Source organism: Podarcis pityusensis (assembly GCF_964106645.2).
Source record: "Podarcis pityusensis genome assembly, chromosome: 10".
NCBI lineage: Eukaryota > Metazoa > Chordata > Lepidosauria > Squamata > Lacertidae > Podarcis > Podarcis pityusensis.
The window spans coordinates 69,360,414-69,374,068 of NC_138035.1; the positions used below are offsets into that span (position 1 = coordinate 69,360,414).

At 41.6% G+C, this 13,655-nt stretch overlaps 1 protein-coding gene across 2 annotated transcripts in view; it reads left to right on the top strand.

Annotated features, from left to right (window-relative positions):
- The first annotated feature begins 3,829 nt into the window (after nucleotides 1-3,829).
- Nucleotides 3,830-13,655, top strand: part of ORC5 (origin recognition complex subunit 5) — a 65,789-nt gene continuing 55,963 nt past the window's right edge. For both annotated transcript variants that reach the window (XR_013991156.1, XM_081023723.1), the window contains exons 1-4: nucleotides 3,830-3,943; nucleotides 4,532-4,695; nucleotides 8,966-9,058; nucleotides 10,455-10,649. Coding sequence is in view for 1 of the 2 variants with exons in the window: in XM_081023723.1 (XP_080879849.1) it covers nucleotides 3,856-3,943; nucleotides 4,532-4,695; nucleotides 8,966-9,058; nucleotides 10,455-10,649 (540 nt within the window). In the remaining variant the exon portion in view is untranslated. The remainder of the gene's footprint in view (nucleotides 3,944-4,531; nucleotides 4,696-8,965; nucleotides 9,059-10,454; nucleotides 10,650-13,655) is intronic.

Consider the following 13,655-nt stretch of genomic DNA (forward strand, 5'->3'; position numbering starts at 1 on the left):
CTCCCCCACATCTCACCTCTCTGTTCTCGATTCCTTTCCCTCCTTTGTTAATATGCCAGGTTTATTTTTGCTGACATATAAACCTAAGACTGAGACAGCTGCAAGCCTACAGAAAATAGAATGAGGGAAGAGATCAAGCTGAGTAGCAGATAGGATTTTTCTGTCAGTCTCAGTAAGCAATTTATCAGCCCAGGGTAAAATTTAGCTGCTTTTTAAAAGTTTTATAGATTGAGAAGTGAAGCCCACATTGAGTCTTTGTCTGCAACTGCAACGAACAGTGCCTTTCTGTCTTCTTTCCGCAGTTAGGAAATGTTTTGTTTGTTTTTTTCCGCCTCAAGATGAAGTACATCATTCAAAGCTCTTTTATTGACAGCAATTACAGAGGGAGCTGTCCTTCATGCCTTAGTAGAAACTTGCAGAAATGGGATGGATGTTTACATGAAAGACAGACTGGGTCTGAACAACAAAATTGCTGCAAGGATGATGATGATGATGAAGAAATCATTTTGAAATTGCTTGATTTTTTTGTCAGATCATCACATATGAAAAGGGAGCATGATTTTTCTCCCTGCCAAATGTTATTTAGAGGATCACAGCAAGTTCCCTGCCTCGAGTAAAACAAAAACACCAAGCAAATTATTATTTGAATGAACTCATAGTGAAGAGGCCTAAGGAGAGAGCAGAATAAATATTTCAAGTTTCTCTTGAAGGATACGGCCCAGAAACTGTTAAGCTCTACCTCACATGCCGGGATTATGGGCCCCTTAGATTTCCTCAATGGTATTTCCTTCTCTCTCTAACCCAAACCACCATCTTTGTTGTTTTGTGCTATGGCTGTGATGGTCCTCTTCCACGAGAGCATAGAGTCTCAAGGAAGGCTTTGTGGAGTTGGTCCCGATCTTTTAGTGAGAGCTTGACTGTGGTGCAGCAGGAGACTCTATGTAAATGTTGTGTTGGAAGCCGGGTGCTAAATATTGAACAATTCTGTTTGTAGGTACTTCTGTTGGATCAGGGTCCTCTTCTATGCTGGCTGACTACTTTAGCAAATTATTGTTAAGCACACGTGTGTGTGTGTGTGTGTGTGTGTGTGTGAAAGAGAGAGAGAGAAAGCAAATGTTTAATTTACTTGTTAGCTTTTTGTTAGTGTTGCTTTCTATGCTTTAATTCTTTGTAATTGTTTTATCGAAGTTGTGTTAATTATATAACTTGGGCTGTAACTAGGATGTTTTATTATGTTGCTGTTGCTGTTTATTGTCCACAAGCTGCTTTGGGATTCACTTGAATGGAAAGTACAATCAGTCAATCAATTCTGGAAAAAGAAAAAACAAATCCTGTCAGCGGAATATACTAGAACAATTTTCAGCAGGTTCCTCTATCACTTCAGCCCTGGTTTGGGATATCACTGAGGCAAATATATTGGTGTGTAGTTCACTCTTTCTAGCCATAGAAAGGTATTATCAATGGAGCAATGTCATGTGGACCAATGAGATGCTTTCAGATCTCCAAAGGGTGGAGCCAGAGAGAAATTTGTTCCAGAATCCTCTACTGACAGCAATTGTTTTCCATCTTGTGTGTTAGATTCCGTCATAGAGAGCAGGAAATACCATTGCTGAATTCTACGTGGCCTGTATTCCATCCATTATATGAAACAGCAGTTAACTGAATATCTTACTTGCTTTATCACATGAACATATGTTAGAATATATATATAATTTGAGACAGGCAACCCAAGCTCCTTGCAGAGGTCCATGCACTAGAGCATGAGGAATTCAATGATGCCTAAAAACATTTTGCCTTCTCCTTTCAAGCGTAGCAAAAGAGTATTGAGAACCAAATTTTGTTGCTCTGGCTGCAAGTTGTGTGGGGAGTGCAAATTAGCAGGTTAGAAATGAGGCAAGTTCAGTCTCCTGCTGTAGTGCCTTTTTCAGATTTCAGAACATACAGAGAGCTCAGCAGGGATCTCTCCCCAACCCAAAGCACCACACATCCACATTACAAATATGCACTTCTAGCCACATTCTTGTGCTTCCCATCCCAAAGAACACCTTTTAGCATGATTAGATCTGGAATGGAGCCGGTGAGCTTTATCATTCTTCATCTGTACTTGTGTTTAGAGCTGTCTACCCTGGTCTGCTGCATCCTTTTCCCAACAGCAGGCCGCTTGTAGGCTACAAAACAGGCCTATATCCTTGGATATACATGTTTACTGGACAGTATGAAGCAAGGGTCCCTGGAAAAGACCCTGATGCTGGAAAGATTGAGGGCACAAGGAGAAGGGGACGACAGAGGATGAGATGGTTGGACAGTGTTCTCGAAGCTACCAACATGAGTTTGACCAAACTGCGGGAGGCAGTGGAAGACAGGAGTGCCTGGCGTGCTCTGGTCCATGGGGTCACAAAGAGTTGGACACGACTAAACACCTCAACAACAACAACATGAAGCTAGGGGGAAAGGTCACAGGAGCAAATCTCTGGTGTTCTCCGTTAGGGCTGGGAAAGACAGTTTTCTGAAACCCTGGAAAGCTGCTGCAATTGAACTTCCACAGTACTGAGCTAAGCAGACCAATGGGCTGACTTTAAAGAAGGCATTTTCCTGTGTGGAACAGAGATCTGCAGGATTCCTGTGGGTGAAGGAAATGGCTTTAAGCCTCAATAAGGCAGAACTGAAAATATTGCTTTACAGAGTTTCTTAATAGCTCTGTACAAAGGCTATAAGCTTTTTGGGGGGAGGGAGCTGTTTATATTTGATATGAAAATAGCCGAGTGATGCTTTGAAAAACAACCTTATGATGCTTACGATGATGCCTAGGGAATACTTCACAAGGCGATCCACGAGATTATTCCTGTTCATGCTGCTTGGCAGACAAGTGTTGCAAATAAAACAGATGCAGATGTCCCTGGGGAGAATATCTATAAACTGGAGTATACGAACTCAGTCGCTGAGTTCGATGTTGTTGTTTCCTTACAGTTCCAGGGTTAAGCTGCATTCATAAACCCACTTATTACTTGGGAGTAAAGCTGTTCAGAACTGAGTGCACACAGGAAAAGCTGTGTCTCATTTCCAGCAGCAGAGCTAATAAATAAGGGCATCTAGTTAAACCCACCTGGGATTGAATGAGCAGTAATGTTGGTTGGCACCCATCCATCTCTGGAGACGGTGGGGTCATAGCTGTCAACCTTCCCTTTTTTTGCGGGAAATTCCCTTATTCCAGCGCTGTTTCCCGCTGCTATCCCGGATTGTTAGATATCCCGTGGACTGTCCCCGGGACAGGTGAGGCTGCTGATCCCTTATTTTCTGAAAGTTGACAGCTATGGGTGGGGTGCATCTTTGGGGGTGAAGTCAAACCGTTGGCGAGTTACAGCTCTTGCTGTGGCTGCAGAGAGCAATACGAGAGGGGCATGTTTTGTTGCATCTGGGGCAGGTGAAGGCGTCCGGTTGTGCAAATGCACCGCGAACAGTAAAATGGCAATTTATGTCAAGTGTCTCAAAAGGCCGGTCTTAAATATAGGTTTGCCACACTGGCGCGTCCTCTCCGTAGTGGGGGGCTTCCCCGCAGCGGGCACTGGACACCAGGCTGGGGTGGGAGCACCAGGCTGATATTGCTGCCCATCCCTTCTCCAGTTGCTTTTATACCCAAAGACATTGCGCGCTCCCTCCCGCTTTGCTTCCAGCCGTCGCTTTCGTTTTGGTTTGCCTTCCTCTCTCGCGCTCCCCCTGCAGCCCGTGGGGAGGAAAAGCACCCGTCCAAAGTAAGGGCACCGGAAAGTGCCCTCTAAGGACTTCATCGGCTGCTACTGCGCATGTTTATTTTATTAAACAACCCCAACCAACGCGCGGTGCGCCTGCGCCTTAGCGATGGTAGGAGGTGCGTGTCGCTTTGCCGCGCATGCTCAGCGGGTCGGAGCGGGCGAGGGCGAATTTGGCGGTTTAAGGGAGAGCTCAGGTAAATATTTGGGCGCCTGGGTCCGGCTCCAAGCGACCTGCCTGGCTCTTCCTTCCACAGAAGCAGAACAACAGGGCTTACTCACTGGGAGACCTTACTTCAGACTCACTTTCTTGCAATTCCTGAAACAAAATGCATCTTGGTGGGGGTGAAGTTGCCGCCAAACCCCTTCTCCCCCCCCCCCCAAAAAAAATATAACGTGGCGGGCAGGTGTGCTGCTTGTTACCGCTGTGGTCGATATTTAGTGCCCGTTAGGAGCGACTTTCAAGTGTTAGCTGCTTCTTTGCACATGGTCTTATCGTTAAAATCGACATCCAAGCCACAAATACCTGGCTACAAATTAGTGGGGATGATCTCACATTTATTTTAATTTTTTTACTATGGCCCAGACCGCGGTCATCTTGGGCTTCAGGTGGACGATTGGTTGGGCTGCAGTGTTTACTTCAGTTATTATTATTATTATTATTATTATTACTGCTGCTGAAACAGTATGCCCCGAAGGGGGCAATGACAATAAAGATATTATTATTATTATTATTATTATTATAACGTGAGAATCAGTTTGTCGCTTCATGTTTCCCTTAACAGACCTGCCCACCTCGCAATCCTGGAAGTTGCAAGACACAGAGACAGAAGTTAAAATGCCTGTTTTCAAACATCCAGAATATCCAGAAGCGACGTTACTTCGCTTGGAAAGCTTGGTGCTTTTTCGGGAATCTCAAGTGTCCACCTTGTTATCAATCTTCGGAGAGGTAGCACTTTCTAATTTTCTTTTTCTAATTGCCCTTTAAGATACTTGGCCTTATTTTTTTTATTCAAAGTCTGCTTTTCAGGCAAGATGCTTCTTACTGGACAGGAAAACAGTGTTTTGCTTTTGTTTTTTGCTCCTGACAGGTAGTAAAGCTGAAGTGGATATACCACAGTTGGCCCAGGAAGGCCTAGGTTCAAATTTTACTTTAACTGAAGGTCTCTGTGGCCTTTAGCAAGTCTTTACTATTATCTTAGCATGTCTTTTAGGAGTTCTTTGAACTCAGAGATACATACCTGAATTAACCACATGTGTTTTTTCATAACACAAAGGATTAACTCATGCACGTCTCTCTTAAGTGCAAAGAAATGCAGTTATGGTTGTTTTTAATGTATCAGTTTTGTATTGCTGCTTTTCTTCCCCTGGCTACCAGTAGGAGTTTACAAGAAAATGTAGACTAGTCAGGCCTTTTTTCCCCTTTTTTTTAAAGGTTGCCATACAAAACTCAGTAGTGATTCTGTTAAATTCTAATGTACAAACAAGGCCTTCTTTTGACATTTATTTATCTGAATAGGTAATTAGGGAATAATGCGTACTATTTATGTAGCGCTGTTCCTTAAGTACTCCACATACAGTATCTCTGTATCCCCAGCTGTGTTTGTGGAGACTTTGTGGTATCTCGATGGTTACCAGGAATTCCTTAATTTGAAAAAAAGTTATCAGTGGACCAAGATTTCCTGAAAGGCAGTGGGACCTCGGTTTTCGAACGTAATCTGTTCTGGAAGACTGCTCGAGTTCTGAAACGTTTGAAAACCAAAAACTCAATACAGAAGCCTCAAAATGGAAAAAACAATACTGAAAGCTCAAAACGTGGCATGTACGACTTCCGAAAAGTGTTCAAAAACTGAAGCATTTACTTCCGGGTTTACGACGTTTGAAAATCAAAACGTTTGTCAATGGAGACATTTGAAAACTGAAGTTCCACTGCACTGACCTTTTTCCTGTGCTGTAGGTACTATGCTGTGTTCGTTCTAGGATGCCTTCTCAGTTCAGATTAGAAATGGTAAAGCCCAGTGTGCCTGACCACTACTCCACATCACCTGTGGTGTTAGAACACGTTCCAGGTTTTTTTACAGTGTATGGGACTTCCGTGAAATGCATGCTTTCCTTGGCAAGCAAATTGTTATACAAAGAGCTATCTTCATGTAGTGCTTTCTAACTTACTTGCAGAATGTTAATCTCCTTATAAAGCTATGCTAAGTAGGGCAACATTATCCTCGTATTTCAAATGGGGCATACTGCCAAAAAGATAGTGGCCTATGTATGGATTCATGATAGGTGAGATATGAAGTGGGGAATTCTTGGCTCACAGCTCATTCTTTATGCAAAATGTCTTTTTTAAACACAAACATTATTTGGCTTATGTTAATAACGGGAAGAGCATCGCTTCAAGCAGAAACTGTGAGGGTAATACTCTGCTATTCCCCTCTCCTGTCTTATATAAGCAGCAACTCCTGCATTGATTAATATGGGCTGTGGCATAGTTGAAGTTGTTACCTTTATCTGTAATTAAATATAATATCCCAACAAGCCGTTAAGGAGAATAATGTGTCATTTGGTTCACGGTATGGAAATTGATGTCGGCAGTCTGCTGCGGCATTTAATTTTGCCTGACAGTCTTCTGAAGCTTGCTGTACTGATGTATTCAGCATGAGTGCTAGACGTGCAGATTGTTTTTAAATGAAAGGTTACATTTTTCAACCATGGAGATGATTTTGATTATCTCAGTAATTTCCAGGGATTCTCCTAGTAATCCCTGAAGAATGAATTTTTCAACCCTGCCTTCAGGAAACATTGCAACACTTGTTGGTCTACCCAGGCATTTAGCTTGAACTTAGTTAACGGAAAGACGTGGATGTAATAGTTATTCAAATGGTGTTCATTCCAGAAACATTTTTATCGGTTTATACTCTTTCTTTAACCAGTTTATCTTTAAAATTATCACTGTGTACAATATACTTGTGTCTGAACAGTTGCTACAGGAACATGGCTACAGGTAGAATTGTATCTTCAAAATAGATTTTCCCCCTGTTTTTCTTTTGCTTCATTCCCAAGCAGTGTGTGGTGTTGCTTTTTCCTTGTTGAGTGTTTATATTGCCCTCAAGAATTAAAATAACTTTTGATGTGTTGAAAATTGCCAATATGCAGTTATTTGCTTTAAATAGTGTTGCAGAGAATGAATGATACCTTACTGAAACAGAACCTTTGACAAGGTGGCAGGAGGTCACATGTTTATGTTGGGTGGTTTTTGTTGTGGGTGAACAGCTGTATTTTTGCTTCATTTTAATCGATTTTGTTCTGTAGGGCTTTGTAAATCGTTTCAAGACCCCTTCTGTGTGAAGTGATACATAATTTGATTGAATTTGAAATTTCATTGTTTAAAAAACTACTCATTGTGGGGCCTGTGTACACAATATCAGATTTAGCAAATCTGTATGTGAGGTGGGACAGTAGCCACTCATCATCCTGTCTCCTCCTTGGGTGTGCACAGCAATGAATGGACGTACATCCATACATCTGTACATGTGATACCCTGGAATTTTGCAGTCAGCTTTTTTTACATGGAAGGATTGGAAGAATTTAGTACAGATGTGCATATACATCACTAAAGAAGTTTTTTTGTATGAGTGATAAGTGTGTTCAGACCAGCTGCCCTACCATAGGTAAAGTGTTTATTGATTAAAGATTGGATGAACAATGAAACTATGAATTCCAATGAGGGTTTCAGATTGATTCATTTGGAATCGCCCTTCTTCCTCTTGTTACCATCATGAATCGCTTGTCAGCATGTAAGTTTATGAACCTGTACAATTATCATTTTGCTGTATTTGCAGTACATCATGCAGTACATCTAAGACTTTCTCAGTCTCAGATGGCTCAGTGCAATAGCTTATGGACTGGAAAAGCAACCCAGAACAATTTCCAGAAAATATTTAAAAATGGTTAAGAAGAAAGAACTTGACTTAATAATCAATGGTTTGGATATGCAACTCTTTCTGTAACTTGAAAAAAAAGTAAGCAAGTTTCTTGCTAAGAAGAGGGAGCGAGAGAGAGAGATTATGCAGTTAAGTGCCAGGACCTCAGAATTGCAAATCATTGACTTATTTTCTCTTTGAAGGTATTTAACCACATACTGAAAAAGCATTCTCTATTTAGTTCTGGTGTCTCCAATTTTGCAGAGCATGCAAGCACAGTTGGAGTTCTGCAAAATTGTATTGGCTGCCATGGTGGGGGCAGGCCCATTCACAAAACGGCCACTGTGGTGGGCATAGCTGGTCACTAGTGAGGCTAAAAGACAAGTAACTCACCTAGGAACTCCAGATCACAAAGCCATTTCTTAGAAACCATGTTAATGGGAAGATCACCCCAAAACTGTTTCACTCAGCCCAGTCCCTTCACTGCATATATTGAAAAAAACCACCCATCCCTTTCAGTAAGCACAAGCACACAAAACATCTGCACACAGACTCTCTGCTTTATCAATCCCCTCATAGCCCTGGCGCCCTTCCCAGCACCCAAGCAGTTGCCCTCCCAGCACTTGGGTTCAGAAGTTGTCTTCTAACTAGTACGTTTACCTGCTTGTGTGAAGCGAGTGATTGGGCTGCATGCACCATTACGTAGCTTGCGCACAGTATGGCTAATTCAGCCAAGGTTCTTGACTTACTGTTAATGTTAATGAACATGGCCTATGACTCAAGCCAAGGTTCTTGACTTACTGTTAATGACTTACTGTTAATGTTAATGAACATGGCCTATGACTCAACAAGTTTATTGTATTTGTTTCTTGCCTTTAGCTGCAATTGGCTTTCGAAGCAGCTTACAATTACAAACTGTCACAATGATGTTTTTGAAAAGCTATCCGTATGCTCCATATTAAAGCCTTTCTGTCATGGAGCCTTGGGTACTGTTACCAAACAGGCCAGTCTCTTGACTTGTAATGTCTTGGGAGTTTCAGTGCTGGGCTTCAGGCCAGTCATTCTTTTGAACCGAACTTCCTTGTATTTTGATGGATTATAAAATCAAAGGGATAAGCTGTCCTGGTGGATCTTAGTTGCTGCATTTTTAGCGAACCCTTCATTCTTCAACTTTTCATCTAGCCAAAAACTTGATGAGTCAAAGTTCTGTACATCTTTTGATTGAAGAAAGGCCAGTGTGCTTTAAAAGAAAAGAAATAAAACAAACACTAAATATATATATATATAATTTTTGTCCAGCGTCAGCATTTGAGCTTCCCATCCCTTTTTATCTATGGACACACATCCAGTGGGAAGACTTATGTGATGCAGACTCTTCTGAAAACCTTAGAGGTAAGAAGAATAATGGATTCAAACTGTATATTGGGAAATGCTTTCAAGTTTTGTTTTAAAAAATCCTCTGAAACCATCAGTTTGTTCATCTTTCCTGTTTCCTCAAGAAAACCATTCTTGACTGTCCCCAGATAACTTGATACATCGGGCCTAGGCTTATGCAGCAATGAATACAAGGAAGCAAAGCTCTGTTTGCCCCTACAAATCAGCTGTAACTTAGTGCTGTTGTATTTCTATATTTGCCCTGCCTCTGGCAATGTCAGGTACTGGCTATAGTGACAGTACATGTCCAACCCTATCATTAGGCATACCTGAAGGTGGTAATTTATTTTGTCTGTCATGAAAGGGCAGCAGATGGTTAGTTATTTAATTTATTATTGTTGTATTTCTACTGGCAGGAAGTAGGAGAGGCCCTTGTGAGCTTTTCTGCCTTAGGTGCCAAAATAACTTGATTGACTTTGAGTGGCCTTGGGAGGGGAGAGTCAAATGCTACTGTGCCTCAGGCATCAATATGTCTTGTGCTGGCCCTGTTGATGATCCATGTGGGGTTGAGGTGACATGAATGATAAGACAAGGGCTAACTCTTCAGAACAAGAGTGAACTAAGAAAAAACTTACTGGTTTCAGCTTCATGCTGTGCTTAAACCATATCTTAACAATCCGTATTAAGTATTTGTAATGTTTCGGATGGGTCATATTGTGCGTTTTAACATCTCTCAACTTGCCCTGTGATGCTCTATGGTCCTCATTTGGGGGCCTATCAGATAATGTTGCTGCTGCTTTTGTGCCATGTTCTCCTTAACTTTCTCTAACCTTGTTTACAGCTAGAGGGAGAGGTAGTGAATTTGTGGTTGACATTGTATAATACTGGTTACGAATGGGATCCATTCCGTAGGCCCGGCCGTATCCCAAAAGCTTCGTAACCGGAGGTGCCCTTCTTGCGCATGCGCGGGGTGCAATTGAGCATGCGCAGAGTGCTTTTGCACATGCGCGCGCGGCGAAACCCAGAAGTATACACATCCAGGTTTGCTGCATTCGCAACCCGAAAGTTACGTTACCCGAAGGTAACATAACCCGAGGGTCCACTGTAGTTGTTTATTGGATTCACTTTCATGAACTTCCCACTGTGTGTAGAATACATTGAAATGGCAACAAATGTAATAATTATTTCGTCTTCATACATGAAGTCCAATCATTCAATATTTAGTACTGAAATACTTGCATGTTTGTTAGCAAGCAATCCTCATTGAGAAGTAATTATGTCAAGAAATGTGAATGAATCTCTCAGGTTGTTGGTTTTTTCTTTTTTTAAAAAAGCAAAACAAAAAAAAAAACCTGCTGGTGGTATTTTCTGCAAATTCTTGTAACAGCATTAATGCGATTTTCTTTCTCCTTAGCTGCCTCATGTGTTTGTGAACTGTGTTGAATGTTTCACTTCAAGACTACTTCTAGAAGAAATTTTGAGACAGTTACAAAGCCTTTCCTCTAAGGAAGAATATCCTCTTCCATTCTGTGATACGTTCAACGATTTCATACGTTTATTTAAGCAGGCAACTATGACACCTGATCTGCAGAAACAAACTTTGTATGTGGTAAGTTTGAAAGGTCATTTGGGTTTAGGGCTGGGTGATATCTGCTTTCCAACATTGTAATACACCGCCAGCAATATGATGGTGTTTTACAGTTTCGTAAAGGAGGTGGGGAGGAGGAAGAAGGCAGTTGCTAAGGCGACTGAAGCAGGCCCGTCTCCTTGGCAGGGGCAGGTGGGCTTCCTCTTCCTCCCGTAAGTTCTTTAAACTTCTTGTAGAAATTTTAAGAAAACCCATCTACGCCTGATGTTTTATTGGTTTTCAGGGTTTTTTATAGCTAGCTTGAGATCATCTTCAGTAATTTTAGAATTTAGGAAGATTGTTCTTTAGATAGAGCAGACAAGTTCAACTACTTTTTAAAGTGTTTTCTATACATTGCCACCATCCATTTAGGAAGTTTCTTCACAACTTAAACAAAACCCAACTGCTTTATGAGTTCAGTAGCAGCTTTCAAGACTGTTGAAGCTTCTGTTGGCAATGGAAATTAAATAGATTTCCCATTCTTACCTTAATGTTTTGTGTTAGACCCAGAGGTTGTCTTCCTTTGGCACTGGAAGGGAAAATTTTCATCCAACCAAAACTTTTCCTGCACTGTCTTGCTTGTTAAGGAACATCCCACATATTGCAGGAGTCATGCTCTAGGTCAGCACTGGGCTGAATTCAGGATTGTGGAATCCATTTTGTTTGTTGAGCAACTGGGAGTCAGAAATTCTTGCTGGTCAGCTTCATTGCATCCAGAGATCCAACTTCTGCTCACTCTAGCTCTAAGGTGCCCATTCATGTAGGACACTGTTCTGGCCAGTTTGACCTCTCCATCGCCTAACGTGAACTAAGAATACAGCCTAGAACACATCCAAAACTTTACTGCAGCTGTATATTAGAATGGAAGTGGTGGTGCCTTTTAGAAACGTTTGTCCACCATTGTGATCTTCTGATTGAGCAATCTCATATTTACAAACATTATCAACTCAGACAACCAACTAACTGTTACTGAAGGGTTTGTACTATAACGCTATTAAGTGGGGCAGCTAATGTAAATGGGAAGGTTTGGGTAGGCTAGCATAAAGTTTGTGGTTTGGGGAGGGGAATTAGCTCCTTTGAATAACAGGCTGTTAATTTTATGAATCTTATAGTCTAGGGGCAAGATGAAAATCTGGGGTTTTTGTTGTAAAAGCTTTAAGCGCACTTGAATAAATAATGTAGTGTGTACGTATAACTAGAGCGATGAAAAATTAATTGGGCAACATAATTCTACATAGTCTGTGAAGAGTAGATGGAGGAGAAAGGAAATGTGGGTGAAAGATTATTGTACTACTTTGTATGAAAAATAGTTAATGCAGAAACACTCGTTAATGGATACACAGTGGGAATAGATGAATTCCTTTCAAGAGAAAGATCTCATTCTGAACCTCTGAGGAAAACTGAGAAAGTAATATCACACTGAAAATTTTATGTTAATTTTGAGCAACTTGTAACTTCACCGCCACCCTACCCCACATTATCTCCTTTGGTGTTCTATTCAGCAAGCTACTAGTACACTGTCCATCCTGGAGTCTAATAAAAATCTGTGAATACGTTTTGAAACACGTTCAGATACCTATTAAACATTGGCTATTATAATGGTGGATTAACTCCTGACTTTTGTAATTATACTATGGCTTTACTGTCATGTTTTGTGCCCTTATGGCTGCAAACTTATGTATGCTTATGTGGGTATGAGCCCCCTGATTTCTGTCACACTGATCTCCAGTGAAAATAATATTGGACTTCGTAGCTTAGCGACAGAATACATATTTTGCATAGAGAAGTTCTTAGATTCAATCCTGGGTAGCTCCAGTTAAAAGGACCACAACTGATACAAAAGATCTCTGCCTGATATCCTGGAGAGTCACTTCTGGCCAGAGCAGACAGTATTAGGCTAGGGAGAAAATTGGTCTGACCTGGTATAAGGCAGTTTCCTTTGTTCCTAAGGCTCTGTTCAGGCCTATGGTTGATCTCTGGTTTTGGGAGTGGGCTGCGGGATTGTATACACTCTACCCCTCCTGTTGTGCTTTCCTTCTGATCCTCTTCCGTGGTTTATGTGAATGTCTTCAAAGGAGGTTAAAGTTGACCTGGCTTTGCTCCTATACTGTGAGAATGTGCTTATCAGGGAAGAGGATATGTACATGATCCTGCAGTCCTGCTTTGATATTTAAACCCAGGTTTTGTAGCTCTAAACTGGTTGTAAGGGAGATGGTTGGCTAATGCACATAAGGGAGGTATTCTTCGTGGCTGCCCTGCTTCTTGCCATTACAGGCTCACCAAAGTCCCAAACCCGAGTGCTTTTCCCCAAAAAATTTGAGACAGGTGTTTGCCCTGGCGTTTGGCTGAAGGCTAAGATGAAAAAGGCTGTGTACATTAAGTTGAAGACTGGCTCACGTTAAGAGCAATCCTATTGTGACTGGCTGAGAAGAGCTCGCATGTAAAGCTGGTGCCACCTTCTGGAAGCTGCACACATGGCTCCAATGAGTTGCCCAATTGCAGGATTGCATAGATTGCCGCGGCCATGTTCACACTCTGTACGTTAGGTGGCAAATTTCACAATCAGGACTGCCTGATGGCCGCTCCACACTACTCGTGTGGGACACTTACGAGGTGGCACCTATAAATATGAATTAGCCTGTAGTTAGTTCTGGCCATTTTCCAAGGAACCATGGACCTTCAAGGGAGTTTTTCAACAATAGTTTCTCAAGCCAGAAGCACCATATTCCACATGGTAAATTACTGTTGAAACTGAGGCATGTTTCTACGGCTGTTTGTGATATGGCAGGCAAGTCTGCTGTTTAAATAAACAGCCAAAAAAGTTAGTGAGTGCGCCCAACATCTTTGGCTCACTTAATTTCTTTGAATTCAGAGGTAGTGAATTTGACATTGTGTTTTCTGACTGTCTCTTGGGTGTATGTTATCAAAAATAATGCTGGTAGTAGCGACAAGGTGAGTGGATGGTAGAAAGTAAAGTAATTCCTTATT